This window comes from Pantherophis guttatus, chromosome 1 (genome assembly GCF_059756535.1).
Source record: "Pantherophis guttatus breed Tessera chromosome 1, ASM5975653v1, whole genome shotgun sequence".
NCBI classification, from domain to species: domain Eukaryota; kingdom Metazoa; phylum Chordata; class Lepidosauria; order Squamata; family Colubridae; genus Pantherophis; species Pantherophis guttatus.
The window spans coordinates 90729068-90744866 of NC_142063.1; the positions used below are offsets into that span (position 1 = coordinate 90729068).

General features: G+C 36.9%; 2 protein-coding genes across 5 annotated transcripts in view; one reads left to right on the forward strand and one right to left on the reverse strand.

Annotated features, from left to right (window-relative positions):
• Nucleotides 1-15799, forward strand: part of ANO3 (anoctamin 3) — a 231745-nt gene that overhangs the window by 197133 nt on the left and 18813 nt on the right. For all 4 annotated transcript variants that reach the window (XM_087877745.1, XM_087877743.1, XM_034417234.3 and 1 more), the window contains 3 exons: nucleotides 13789-13871; nucleotides 14430-14570; nucleotides 15126-15290. In XM_087877745.1, coding sequence (XP_087733871.1) covers nucleotides 13789-13871; nucleotides 14430-14570; nucleotides 15126-15290 — 389 coding nt within the window. The remainder of the gene's footprint in view (nucleotides 1-13788; nucleotides 13872-14429; nucleotides 14571-15125; nucleotides 15291-15799) is intronic.
• MUC15 (mucin 15, cell surface associated) lies at nucleotides 895-10038 on the reverse strand. The gene is made up of 4 exons (XM_034417239.3): nucleotides 9835-10038; nucleotides 5572-6245; nucleotides 3347-3502; nucleotides 895-1554 (listed from the first exon to the last, which is right to left on the reverse strand). Exons 2-4 carry the CDS (start codon nucleotides 6206-6208, stop codon nucleotides 1370-1372), a joined length of 978 nt encoding a protein of 325 aa, XP_034273130.2. The 5' UTR covers nucleotides 6209-6245; nucleotides 9835-10038; the 3' UTR covers nucleotides 895-1369.

Genomic DNA, 15799 nt, shown 5'->3' on the forward strand with positions numbered 1-15799 from the left:
CCGAAGACATCTCTGTGGTCATGTGGCCAGCATGACTAAATGCCAAAGGTGCTTGGAACGCTGTTACCTTCCCATCAAAGGTGGTCCCTATTTTTCTACTTGCATTTTTTACATGCTTTCAAACTGCTAGGCTGGCAGAAGCTGGGACAAGTAACAGGAGATCACTCCGTTATGCAGCACTAGGGATTTGAACCGCTGAACTGCTGACCTTTCAATCGACAAGCTCAGTGTTTTAGCCACTGAGCCACCATGTCCCTTAATAATTAGATAGTTATGTAATTTATTTATTAGATAATATAAAAGAAAATTAGGGTGCTCTGTTACAATGGGAAAAAAAACCTGTTATAACAAAATTACCCTCTTCCTAAATCTGGGAAGGGCAGCTTTTTTCTACATTCCTTTTTTCTCAGAACTTTTTCCAGAAAAGCTGGAGGGTGATCTGGTGATGATATCTGAATGGGCAGTGATGCAGAGAACTCTAAACTTCTTTTTTTTTTTTTTCAACTGGGGAAAAGTAGAGAAAGAGAACACTCCGGAGACTTAATTATGATTTATGAGGAAGAAAAACACCACTTTTTTAAAAAATGAGGGAGAGCAACATTGCCAAAATTTATTATTTTTGCCGCTGAATTTAAGCAGTGCCATGAAAACAGTTTACCTGCTCAGTATTAAACAGTCAGTTCCTTGAGAAAAATGCTCAGTTCTGAATGCCATTAGAATTAGTATTTGGAAGGATGAAGGGGATTTACTAGACTGTATATTATCACTAATGTTGTGATATTTGTCTTATTTCATTTAGAGGCTGAATTGTTGAAAAATTGCTCTTCTTTAAAAGGGTGATATTTGGGGATATTATCAAGCAGAAAAGTTCAGCATTTCTCAGTCTGAAGCATATTGATTGTAAATGATCCTTTATTTTTCCATCATGATTAATAACTTTTTAAAAACTATTTGGGTTTAAAAGAAAATTATGCAAACATTTTTATATAGTTTGGATTGTTTTTGTTTAATTCATAGCATGGATGTCTAAAATAATACAAATGGACCAGAACTTACATTTGTAAGTCACATGTGTAGTATTAGCACTTGGTAGGTAACAGCAGAGGCACCAAATGTCCATCAATAAACCATTACCGATAAAAAAGAAAGAAAGAAAGGTTACTTCAGATCAAGGATCCAGTGTTCTTAGAAGTCTACTCATACTTTTGAGTCTGCCAGCATTTCTTCTAATGGGATGGCATATATACGTGCACTCACATATGCAAAAGAATGGTAAAAAGAGTATGACATGACCTGCAATCATCACTTCTTACACACATTCAAATGTTATAGGGCCACAAGAAGGAACAAGATCTATATGTTCTTAATTCTAACATCTGGCTTTATGCATTTCTGCTGAAGGCTGTGATGATGTCATGTCATCCATTGGGATTGCATTGTATGATGTTTCTTTGTGGTTCTGGACGGGGTTCTCATTGGCTGCCATGGGATTGTAGTAGGATAGATCTCCAAAGTTTGCATTGAAAGGTTCAGGTATAGCATCTAGTCGCAGAACTGCAAGATATACATTGACAATATTTACACATATTTTAAACAATACATCTTTGGACAGAATGTTAAAGACAGTATGTGAATTATTTTAGACCAAGTCCTGCATACAGCAATATGCAATACATTAAATCCAATATATACATGCAGTTATGTGGATTACCCCATGTATGGGCATATCTTTCAGGAAATGCTTTGGTCTCAGATAACTTGCAATTTTATATTCATTCATTCATTCATTCATTCATTCATTCAGATAGCTGCCCATCTCTCAATTACAAAATAAAAATAAAAATGTGGTACTGCACCTACTTAAACAGCATAGGGAGAAGTAGAAAGTTTGGAAAGTAGCCCACCAGGTATGCCCTCTCAGTTATGATAAAACTGTGGAGAGAAGCCTTATTGCAGGCAGACCTGTCATTTCACAACAGCAGTCAGAAATCAAGACCTTCAAACCAATGACCTGGCATTTGGGATGAATTCAAATGGCTGGAAAGCTAACTTGTTATGATACTTCAAATCAGCCTTCCCCAAGAATAACCTGACCTCTTTCTCCTATCATATCTCCCTCTGCCCATCTTAACTTCGATATTCCTACCTGCCCTCAATCCCATCAACTCCAACCTTCCCCATTAATGTCACCTGGCCCCACCCTCAGAGCCATTACATATATCACTGGCATTCAGCCCATAGGAAATCCCTGATAGCTGTTTCTGCGCACAACTCAGGAACCCACCAACCACCCATCATCAGTCTCTGTAAGCAGTCTAACCATTGGACCTCTCTCCCATCAACATATCTGCCAGCTGGAAACCCCTATCAACAGGATTCCCATCAGTAAGCACCTCACAATTAGACAGGAGGTCATCTCCAAGCCTTTGGTTCTTTCTAAGCTTGGTTGTTTTCTTACAGATGTTTCATTACCAAATTAAATGAGACCATCATCCCTTCCTCTCTGTCTGTCACCCAAGCAGTGCCAGCTACCTTTCTCCTCCAGATGCCCAATAAAATTGCTCTGCAAGGTAATCCACCTCATACCAGCACAGACTGAAGTTCTTTGTCAAGAAAAGTTAGAAAAGCAATCTATTATTAAAGTGCCCCTATCCAAATGGATAAGAATATTCAAGGTGAAATGAGAGTAAAAAGACTGTTTTCAAGCCACAGGTCAAAGGTTGAATTTGCAATGTGAGAAAAGTAACAACTGGCATCTATTTCTACCCTCTAAATGTATAGCTATCACATTCTTGCAATAGAACTACCAGGAAATATTGATGAACCGTAAAGCAAAATGGTTTTTAGCTGGCATAAAGAAGAAGAGGAACTGAACATATAGATATTGCATAACTTCTTTTCCTCCTCTTTCTAAAACATATCCTTTAAAACGGATGTCAAACTGGATTTCTTTGAGGGCTGGATCAGCATTGTAGTTCTCTGTGGGCCGGCCAGTGGGGTGGGGGGGAGACGGACAGTTGCCTCCTGCAGCACCCTGCTTGCCAAAACAGGGCATGGGAGAGCCATGTGTGCCCCCCATGCCCCGTTTTCAGCCTGGACAGCCTCCTGCAGCACCCTGTTGGCCAAAACGTTTTGGCTGCCAGAGGGACTGCAGGCTGGTCCTTTGCTATTTCCAGGACGGCCCCCTGGGCCAGATTTAAGTGGGCCGCATCCAGCCCACCTTGAGTTTGACACCCCTGCTTTAAAATGACACCCCTGCTTTAAAATGACACATCTCAAAACCATACTTTCAAACCACAAAATCCATTTGACTCTTATGACTCTATTTCTTGAAATAGATTATTACCTGGATCATTTCTTGTGTCATCATAAAGTCGCTGATGTCCGAATGATTCAGATTTTCTTTTACCACAGATTAAATATCCAACCAGGCCAATCAGTGCAGATCCTAACAGTGCTCCTACAATTGTTCCAAATATTACCCCTCCATTACTATGACTTTCTGGAAAACAGATAAACATAATCATCTTCATGAAAACAACACCTGGTACTAATGAAAATTTGTTTTGTTTTGTTTAATTCAGAACTTTTCAGGAATAGACACAGATAAGGTTTAAATGAATGCTTGTCCTAAACATTTACTCTTGGTTATTTAACGAAAAAGATATTTTTTCCTTCAAAAAATCCAGAGGCAAAGATAATGTGGAAAAGTTTGTGTTAAGGGGGAAGAATATCATACAGGTGGCTGAGGACTGGGTATTCTGGCTTTCTTTCTACAGTAATGTTTTAGCAACCCACAGTCTTCCTTGGAGTCAAAGCATCATGGGAAAAAACCAAGAATAAAATTCTATATTTTGTTTGGATTCCTCCAACACTATATTAGGTAAGGTAGTCCCCAGTTTACAACCACAGTTGGGACTGTAAAATTTGTTGTTGAGTAGTCTTCTTGTTGTTGTGCCATATCTGTCATCGGACATTGGTGATCATGCTGGCAATCCTATTTTTATCAACAGCCGCATGAAAAAGTGCTGCTGAGCTTTGTCCCTTAGGTTGTCCCTTAGGTTGTTAAGTAGTGTGGTCATTAAATGAGGCATCACATGAATGCAGCCAATTTTACAACCTTTTTTGCACAGTCATTTAGTGAGACATCATGTCACCATGAATTGCAACCTCCTGCTGCTTCCCCATTGACTTTGGTTGTCAGAAGCCAGCTGGAGGGGTTGCAAATGAAGATAATAGACCCTAGTATGCTGCAACCAACATACATACTGTTACCTATGTAAATAGCAAGTGAAGCCAGGGATGTAGGCTTCACTCAGGTCCGGATTTAGCTGGACATTTGCATGCCTACCACTGATTGGTGGATTCAAATGGGGCCTGCCACTGATTGGTGGATTCAAACGGAGGGAAATGCAAAGTGTTGTCAGTGGCTGAATCGGTGGGACTGCTCCCTTTAAAAGGGAGTGCTGCCGGCTAAGCTTTTGCAGAAGTCACTTACTTAAATAAAGAGCTGAAGTTACTGTCTGTCCTCCTGCCTTTTCATTGCCTCCCACGACCTAACACATACATACCAGTTTTCAAGCACTCCAATCATTATCAGTTGATGGTGAGGACACTGCAATGGTCATAAGTGTGAGGAGCAATAATAAATCACATTTTTCAGCATCATTGTAATGTTAAACAGTTGCTAAACAAATGCTTGTAAATTAAGGACTACCAGAAAAACTGTTGAGTGATTGCAAAGTGACTGTTATTGGGGAAAGGGGGGGGGGAACAGAGGAAGGTCTTTGTGGATCATTTTGGCACAATTACTAATTTAAATCTGAATTGCATAGCCTATGGCTTTTCAAAGACTCAAGCCATGTGCTGTGAGCCAGAGACTTAGATGTGGCCTGAAGATTCTGTCCAAAAGTTGCCACTTAATTATGTTTAATGAGGCAAAAGGAGAAAATGCTTAAATATGGGGTAAGAATATAAACTACAATCCATCTAATTAGTTCTGTAAAAATATAAATTCTAGTAAAGGAAAATGTCACTATCCCTTTGATGATGCACTGAATGAAAAAAAATAGTTTAAAATATAGACAGAACAATAATTCTCACCTAAGAAAAATGAAATCTTTCTTAGAATGCTTTGGACAAGTCTACACAAAAACTACTGTTATATACCACCCAGAGTCAATTTTCATGAGATGGGGAACCATACAAATTTGATTAATAAATAATTTTCACTCGACCAACAACAAATGGACTTATTTGTTTTTAGAAAAGTAGTACAGACTTGTTCCATTCTATTACAGTGAACTCAATGTGTTGAAATTTTGGTAAGAACATCTTTATTGATTCCCTCATAATTTTAAGAACAGGATTACTTGAGATAATATGCTCATCAATTAGATTCCTTTATAATATTTACTTTCTACAATATAAACAATTCTGTTTCTAAAAATTATTTGCCAGCTGCTTTTAAAGTCAAATGACAACAGTAAGCTGTCTACTGTAGATGCAGTACAATTGCATAGTTCATAGCATTGGGTGGTGACATTAATTAAGGACAATTAATTTTCTTACCTTTCGGGGCTTCTCTTGCTCCTGTAGAGCCAGCAGTTGCTTTGGGAAGCAGATTTGCTGTTGTTGATAATTCAGTTGTAACAGCACTACTCTTAGTAGTTAGCAACACAGGTGTTGTATTTGATAGATTTTTAGTGGGACGAAATGTTGAACCATCTACTCGAGTTGTGTTATGGGAAACCCTGGTTGTGAAACTGATATTAGGAGTGGTTGTGGTGACACTGTTTGATTCAGTTTCAAATGTCTTAAAGTAAGTGGTGGCTTCATAACTTCTAGAAGTATTTGCAGGCATCCCTGAAGAGGATATTCTATGCTTTACATCTTTTGTAGTAAAAGTTAGTGGATGTCTTGTTGGTGAGAACAAACTGTGAAGAGATGATGTTGGAGTCAGAGTTGAGGTGGTCTTGTTGCTTGAAATATTGCTTTCTGTTACAGTACTATCATTTGGACTAGCACTGATATTTCTAGGTTCTGTAGAAGTTCTATCAGAGGTCACATTGAATATAGTTGGACTCATAGGAGTGCTGCTTACATTGCTTCTTGAAGATGTGGGATTCACTGCATCTTCACTGTGATTTCTGGCCAACTGCAGACTAATCAGCAGCAAAATGAACAATGTGCCCTCAGTTGTTGGCATTCTTTCACAGCCTCGATACTTTCGTGGTATAGAGTGCCTAAGGGGAACATGTTTAAAAATTTATTGAGTTCTTATGGAATTTAATATATCCACAGAAAATATCTTCCTATTCTACTGCTGATATCCTAAATGGGAGGAACTAGGAAATTTCAGTAAATCAGTAATGAATTGTAAATGTGAATTGTTTATACATTTTTCTCATACATTGGAGACTAATGTTTTCCTGAGATACATCTATGTTTTGTATACATTCAGGATCTGTGTAATTAGTATCCAGGTCAAATTTTCTGATGTCCTAGGGAGGGTCTGTTCTGCTATTATGTAGAATGTTAACAAAAGAATGTTTATGTATTTAGCGTCACCTGCTTTCAGAAAAGCATAGTTGAGGGAGTGGGGGTAGATGACTAATTTCATAGCTAGGGACAGAGGCAGAAGCCTGGTTGAAGGCAATTCCATTTAATATAAACCAAAGACATGCAAACGAACCCCATCGATAAGAAATGCTAAAATTATGCTCCCAGCTCCTGTTCTACTAATATCCTTACAACAATCTACTAATAGGCCAGGTTTACTGCAATCTGGGATTATATTTTGGAGCATCTGACCCAATTTAATGAGATCCTGATAGGGATGCATCTAATCATCTTAATCCATTTTACATTATTTTTACATGAACTGAATCATGTCAATTCTCTCAAATATTTGTATCATTCTTTAGTGTTTATTTTTATACATTAACTAGAAATAGTTTTCTGTCAGCCTCATTTCACTGCTTTTGCTTTCTTATGTGGACTTAAGCAAAAGTGAAATGAAAACAATCAGATTTTTTAAAAATTGTGAATAATTTCTCAGCCTAACATGAGATGTGTATTGCACGTCCATTTATATCCAGTCCTAGTTTCAGCATATATTTATTACATCACGGGCTATTTCTGTGAATGCAATCAGACTACATTTACAAAGGGTCTCATTTTATTGGCTTGTAATTATTTTGTCACTCTAGCCAGATTCATTAAAAAAAACTAATCATATGTTACTGTTGCTTTTAATGTGTATTTTATCTAGCTAGTTCTATTCCAAATGTAGCTATTATTTTAGTTAATTGACTCAAATCATTTTAGTTACCGTATTTTCTCCCATAAGTGAAATTATTCAATATATAATTAATGTGCTTAATCTGGGTTACAATTCATGAAAAGATTATTTGTCCTACTCTGTAGCATTTAGCCATAGCTAATAACTAAAAAACCACAAACAGAAAGAATAAAAAATTAATGTGACCTTTTATGTTTTGTCATTTAATATTAACATATTCAAAACACTTTTTTTTGAATTTTGCCCAAATCTTTCCTTTTTACATGAAAGCAACTGGCAATATAAAATGAAAAATTTATGCATTAAGAAAAACAAGCTGCCCAGAGTTACCTTGAGGTAAGATAAGCGGTCTATAAATTTATAAATAATAAATGAGAACCGGTAGTGGCAGCGGGTGGTTCGGAGAACTGGTAGCAGTGGCAGCATGAGGCTCCGCCCACCCACCTGGATGTTGTTCCTGGTTAAAACCAGGAAGTAATCTGTTTTTTACCCTCTGCACATGCGCAGAAGGCTTTGTGCATGCACAGAGGGTCCAAAATCGCACGTGACACGCACACGCACTTCTGAACCAGTAGGGAAGGTAAGTAGATTTCACCCCCGATAGATAGAAAGATAGATAGATAGATAGATAGATAGATAGATAGATAGATAGATAGATAGATAGATAGACAGACACACACACCATAGCAACATGACATTAATCATCAGTGACCTGAAGAAAGTTCTATCTCAGGCAGGCTTATGGAATGACCTCAGAGTCAGTGCCAGTCTGAACTTTGGGAGAAAGCTATTTTTCTAAAGGCTTTACAGTTGTCATCTATCTCATATGGGGAATAACAACTGTCCTCAACTGGGATGAGCATGTAGGATGGATTAGTTCTACCTGGAGTGTTTCTGGGAGCTAAGCCATGAGGTCATTTAAGGTCAAAAGAGCCTTGATAGTACAGTGGTCTAAGCACCCTGTTATTAACACAGCTGCCTGCAATTACTGCTGGTTCGAATCTCTCCAAGGGTCAAGGTTGACTCAGCCTTCCATCCTTTCTAAGCTAGGTGAAATGAGGACCCAGTTTGTGGGGGCAATAAGCTGAATTTGTATAAATATACAAAAGTATGAAGGCTAATGCTTAACGCATTGTAAGCCCCCCTGAGTCTCCGGAGAAAGGCGGCATATAAATCAAATTAAAAAAAAAATCAACACTATGAATTGTGCCTAGAAACGTAATGGAAGCCAATGAAGTTCCCCACATTGTAAACATTACCTTACTATTGCAGTTCTCGCCAAGAAGTGGGCAACTGCATTTTGCATCAATGGCAGTTTCCAAGTAGGGTTCAAAGACAACCCCACTTGAAGTACATTGTGGTAGCCTAATCTGATGCATGAGTTTCTGTGGCTCTGGCTTTAGCAGAGCCACAGGAATCTTTAAATTCAGGTCACCTGTTTGTAAATTCTCAGCCTTGATTTGGCTTGTAGTTACTATTAGATGCTAAGCTCAGATCTCAATGATCATTAGACTATTACCCCCCCCACTTTTCCTTCAGAGGGACTGTAATAATAAATATGTGCAACCGGAAACTAATTGAAAAAGTAAATAAAAATAATAAAGAATGAAACATCTTATTCTCAGTTTAAAAATATATAATTCAAGTCACCAAGAATTAATCCAAGTAAAAAAAAAAAAAATTTACCAATTCCAAACTAGAGTCACAGGTAGACTTTGATAAGTCTCATAATTGTTGCAAAAGTTGGAACAATTTCTTCAAAAGATGATCTACACGTCTTTACTTTTATTGCCATGAAATAGGAATACACACACTTATCAGTTAATATTTTTTCTTTCTTTCATACTGTATAAAAAGGGAATCTAGCTTGTATTAAAATTTTACAATTAAATATAATCTTATTTTTGAACTAAATAACTTTAAAATTAAAATACCTTATATGCATGGAGGTTAAAATAACTAAAATATAATGAGCCATGCATGTAAAATTCTGGTTATAATCTCTCTTTTTTCCTTTTCACAGTTAGCAATTGTCAAAATGTTTAAAAATGTTAAAAATGTTTTTTTTTTAATTACATTATTTCCACTGGAGAATGCATATATGCACATATTTTGACATTGTTATGAAAAAGTGTGAAACTGCAAATGATGAAATCCAAACTTTGAAGTTGACAGGCGTGGTAATAACCCAGTCAGAAAGTTGCCATTCAGTAAAAAGATTGTTGGAGTAATCCTTTATGCACATGTAGTAAAAACAAACTAGCATTTAAAGTAATACTGTGCTACCTCAGCAACAGTTTCACAAAAGTAGACTTTCTAACAATGAACACAAAAAGGAGTTATAAACACAATATCAATTAAATATGCTTGTTTCACATCTTTAAGAACTGTCCAGAAGTGTGTCAGATCGTTTAACTGATCTGGACATGACCTAGCTGACATAAAGATAAGGTTTTAACCAAGCACACTCCTAAAAGGTGACTGCAAGTGAAATTGCTGAATGGAAGCCATGAAAAGAAAAAACCTCTTACCTTTTCAACTCAATAATGTTAGAGAAGTGCTGAAATGATTTGCTTCTAAACTGGAGTGCAATTAGCTTAACAGTCTGCTGAAAGGAAGAGGAGTCAAGTAATGGAAATGTATCAGTGTTGCAGTGGACAGGAATGCAGGGTAGGAATTAAATTAGGTGGGGCTCTATTTCTCTGGGTGTAACAAGAGCACCTGAGAACCAGAATGACTGCTTCTCGGTAGTCATTGTGAAGGCATACCATTCATAGAATGTGAAACTATTGAAATTAAGGGGATGGGTGATTCTGATACTTCCCCCAATGATACATGATGTGTACTATGTTCTATGAGAGAAATACTTTCAAATATAAGAGAGGGGGGGGGAGAGAGAGATTTTTACGAATGACCTGCCAATTTTATAATATACACTTTTACTATTTAGCATTGTGAGCTGAGGATCCAAATGTTGTTGCCGCCGCTGCTGTTTTAATTGCCTGTCTTTCAAAAAGTTTTTTTTAAAAAAAATCCAAAATATTTGATTAAAGAACTGACACTGTTTTAGCCACAACCTACTGTGTTTCAATCTGTTTCAGCTTGAGGCAACATTGCTGTTAAATTTATATCTAAATATTGCAAACTAAATAGGGAACCAATTTTCTTTGCCTGAAAAGAAAAGAGAAAAATAAATCTGCTCTGTATGTTATACAGAGCTTCTTGTCTAGCATATATCAAGGACTGACATGAGACTAAATGACAAATTATATATGCAGCCTACTAATTAAAAGAGAGAAAGCTTTTTGAAAGACAACACTTTCATTTTCTCCAGGCCTAATACACTCTCCTGAATTCCTAAAATGCATCACTTCATAGACAAGAACTCTTCTAAATGATGACCCTTATCAGGGAAGCTGAGGAAAGGAGAAGATCATTCAGATCAGGTCGAAAGCTCTGTCTAATAAGTAGAACTATGGAGTCCTTAGTGCTTCTCTGTGCTTGGTGGTTTTCTTGCAGAAGTTTTGTCACCAAACTACGTAACATCATCAATGCTAGAAGGGAGTGGGGTTTGCTCTTATTTTTATATACTAGCAGCTTGACCGTGTCAATATTGATAGAAGTGTCCTTGGTGATTCTTGATAAGGCTATTGTTTACTACTAACTTGTTTGTCTGCATTGATAAAGGTAAAGGTAAAGATTCTCCTCGCACATATGTGCTAGCCCGACTCTAAGGGGTGGTGGTCATCTCCGTTTCAAAGCCAAAGAGCCAACACTGTCTGAAGACGTATCCATGGTCATGTGGCCGGCATGACTAAACACCAAAGGCACAGAGAATGCTGTTACCTTCCCACCAAAGGTGGTTCCTATTTTTCTACTTGCATTTTTTACGTGCTTTCGAACTGCTAGGTTGGCAGAAGCTGGGACAAGTAACGGGAGCTAACCCCATTAAGTGACACTAGGGATTCGAACCACTGAACTGCCAACCTTTCGATCGACAAGCTCAGTGTCTTATCCACTGAGCCACCATGTCCCTATATTGCATTGGTAGACACTGGTATATAAAAATAAGAGCAAACTCCATTCCCTTCTAGCTCTCCCTTCTAGCACTTACAATGTTAACTTATTTGGTAATAAAACTTCTGCAAGAAAATTACCAAGCTCAGAGAGTACCAAGAACCCCAACAGTTCAACCCCGAGCTGCAAATATTCTCTTCTATAAGTAGAACTGCCTATCCTATTCTAACCAAGAACCATTATTTTGTTGGATTTCATGAAGAAAAAAGGACAGAAGAGCTGCTGTTTGTCTCTTCTTTCTACCAGAACTTCTCATGATGTTAACTTTAACCTTTACAATTGAATAAATCTAAGTAGACAAATATTTCTACATTTTTAGAAACATCTCCTGTAAGGTATAACTTTATTTCCTTTCCTATATGTGATGCCTTTTCAGTGTGTCAGGTTAACCTACCAGCGTATTCAAAAGTCCACTTTGGGAAGGTTATGTTTTTTCCAAGTGTTTTGAGAAAGGAACTCCCTCAGGTGTAACTGAAATGTGCTTGGCTTGTTCTTAGTTAAAATTCTTGAAGTATTTAAGGATACTTCATAGACTACTTCAGATAATTTCTCCGACAAGCTACTCTGCACCAGAACAGGATGCATGTCTTTCCCAAAACCACATAATTCAGAATATTGTAGAGTCTCATTATGACGAGTCATTATTCCTTTTACTTATTTATTTTTCTTTATTAAATTTATGTAACTACCATCTCAAACATGACTATGAGTAATATATACCTAATATGGCATCAAAATGACTTTCATAATGACTGAGGTTCAAATACAAAAAGGATAGTTAGTAGATAATCCAGTTCTATGAAGAAGTGCCTTTTCCAATGTGTAACATTTTAAGTAGATGGATATCTATTTCTAAGCACCATGATGCCAAAATGAAATATTTAACCATGTTTTAAGTAGCACGTTTGCATCTCAGGTACAGTATTAGTGATAAAACTGATGTACAGTGGTATATAGTAAGAGCTCTGTTGGCACAGTGGCTAAGTGCTGTACTGCAGGCATACTCTGCTCACAGCCTGGAGTTTGATCATGACAGGGCTCAAGGTTGACTCAGCCCTCTGTCCTTCCAAGGTCAGTAAAATGAGGACCCAGATTGTTGGGGCCAATATGCAAATAATGCTTACATTGTAAGCAACCCAGAGAGTGCTAAAGAACTTTGGGGTGGTGTATAAGTCTAAAATGCCATTGCTATTGCTATTCCTCAATTACTACATTAAAAGCTATAATTAACATTTTAGGGGGAAAATAATTTCTTCCCCAAGATTAGAATGGCCTCAACCCTGCTGACTTTTGTTTAAATGTTGTTTAAATGTTAGTTGCTCAGAGTGAAATGAACAGCCATTTAGGATGGATGAATTTCTGTTCTATTACATCAACCTCCAATAAAGAACTCTATAGAGTTCTGGGGCAAAGGTTTCTTTTACCAGGAAATTTGCCATGGTTAAAGCCTCCACCCACCTGTTATTAATCCCTTACTATAAATGTCATAACAAATTCTAGGACACATTGCAAAAGGGCAAGTTCTCTTCTTTAAGGTGACCTGAGACGTAACCTGTCATGTTAGCACTGTACAATGCTCTTGAGTGAGAAATTAAACACTTGAATTATATAACATAGCAAAAATGATGTTCAGAAAAAGACAACCAAAGGTCAGTGGGAATCTGCTGCAAGTACTGCTAAGATGGAGCAGTGACTATGGGAAAATAAAATGGTGAAGCTTATGAGTGCAATCTCCAATCATCTTGTCTTTCTTCAATGTTTGTAATGTTGAAAATGTAACCATCAAGGCAGTGCCTACTTAAAGACATATGGTACTTCTTAGCCACATTGACTTATGGCGCCATCTTCTGCTGATGTTGATGATTTGTATTTTTTAAACTATTTGGAAGTACAGTTGGCATTGATGATCCCTACGTTTTGGTGCCTCAAGCCAGTACCACCTTGGCCTTAACCTAAAGCCAGCCCTGGGGTAATCATTAAATTAAGGGAAAGTCTATAGATACAGCTTCTCTTTTTGTTTTTTGTTTTTTCAAAATATGACATTTGCAACTTAAAGCTGAAAAATCCATTACCATGAATTTTCACATGAAAGCAGATATGCAATTTTTCTTAACTAGTTCTGAGAACAACCTTTACTTTATCAAATTGAATTTCTGGATTTAATGATGCCTCACCGTTTTCAAAGAGATATGGAAGTTAAACAATATAGGTTTCAGCATAGGTTACATCAACATAGGTTACCTATCTTATGAAACTGGATAAATCCCTGTGTTTTAAAAATATTAACGAAAATAGAGAATTCCATTTTCTCAGAATTCCTTTCTAAATTTGGAATTGTGGACCAATAAACTGTCAATCGCCTCAGTGATAAGATATTGATATATATCTCATTTTTTTTTTTTTTACAGCTACAGTCTTCTTAGAGTTTTGGAAAAGACGACGAGCTGTACTTACTTATGATTGGGACCTCATAGACTGGGAAGATGAAGAGGTAAGAATCCTTTATAATAGCAGTTTTGATATCAACATGCATTGATTTTTCAAGACTGACAGGTATCATGCAACATGTCTGCCTCTTTGACAGCTTATATTTATTGAATGTCAACTTCAGCTTGATTTCTTTTATACCTAATTACTTGAATGTGATTGAACACACTCACACACATAAGATTACAACCTAACAAATGATCATGAATACTAATAGAATGCTGACTGAATTAAGCACTTAAAGAGATAGAGATAGATGATAACATTATTTCAATCACTTCTATAGAGAGAGTCACCTTCGGCAAGGCGAGTAGCATACAAGTTTGATTGACAAGCATGCAAGCAAACAAATGAATAAATAAATAGTTTGTTTATTGCATTTTTGTGCCAGGATTACTTTTCTTAATATTTGTTTCCATTTATGATAATGCTAGCTTGTTGTTGCAGTCAACAGAACTCTAGAATTTGGATGTACATGCATATAGTCCACTAGTCCCAACACAGAGAGACCTATATCCACACACAAACATGTCTGAACTAAACTAAAACTTTGCAATTGCAGGAAGAACTTCGTCCCCAGTTTGAAGCAAAATATTCTCAAGTGGAGCGTGTAAATCCTATAACAGGAAAGCCTGAACCTTTTCAACCTTTTCCTGATAAACTAAGTCGACTAATGGTATCTGTGTCAGGAATATTTTTCATGGTAAAATCTCTGAAATTGTCTACTTCTTCTTGTATTCCTGGTTAACATTTGTCAAATTAATCTGACCTAATGAATAATGCAGGTAGTCTTCGACTTACAACCACAATTAAGCTCAACATTTCTGTTGCTAAGTGAGATATTTGTTAAGTGTTTATTTTACAACCTTTCTCAACCATAGTTATGAAGTGAATCACTGCAGTTGTTAAATTAGTAACAGGGTTGTTAAGTGAAACTGGCTGCCTCATCGACTTTGCTTGTCAGAAGGTCACAAAAGAGTATCCCATAACCTGAGGACACTGCAACGGTCATAAATATGAGTCGGTTGCCAAACATCTTAATTTGTGATCATTTGACCATTGGAGATGCTACAAGGGTTGTAAGCGTGAAAAAGGGACATAACTCATTTTTTTCAGTGCCGTTGTAACTTTGAACAGTCACTAAATGAACTGTTCTAAGTCGAGGACTACCTGTACAGATGAGTCACATAATCATGGAGTCACGTCTTGGTCTTAATGCACAATTGTATGTGTTTCTTTGATTTTCATATGTCTGCAGATTTCATTAGTTCTAACTGCAGTGTTCGCAGTAGTGGTCTATCGCCTAGTGGCTATGGAGCGTTTTGCCTCTTTCCAGTGGTATTTCATAAAAATGTACTGGCAGTTTGCAACTTCAGGCACTGGCGTCTGTATCAACTTTATAATCATCATGTCCCTTAATGTAGTAAGTTCCTGATTTTTTTTGGGAAGGGGGGGTGATAATATAGACATATTAATAAATGTATTAAAATATAAAGTCGGTACACCATGTTTGCCGGTTTGCTATAATCTCAACAAATCCTGAATAGGACTGATTCTAGTTTAGAAACTAATTTATATTTGAATTTCTTCCTGTTCAGATAAAAGTGTAATTGCTCAATTTTTAAGATCAGCACAGAACTATTTTGATTATATAAACTGGTTAAAATGCTAAGTCTGTCACAATTAATATCAAGAGCTATTGTGATAAAAATGTGAGACTAAGGACTTGGATCCTACTGTGTTATAGAATTCAGAGTTAATTAGTTATCTTTCAATTTAATGTCCACCACCGTGTCGCCGTGATTATAATGTGAATGTGGGGAAAGACCTCATAAATAAACATCTCAAAGGTGCTTTTTCCCAAAAGGCAACCAGGCTTCCTTGGTTTTTTCTTTGAAAACGTTTAACTTCTCATCCAAGAAGCTTCTTCAA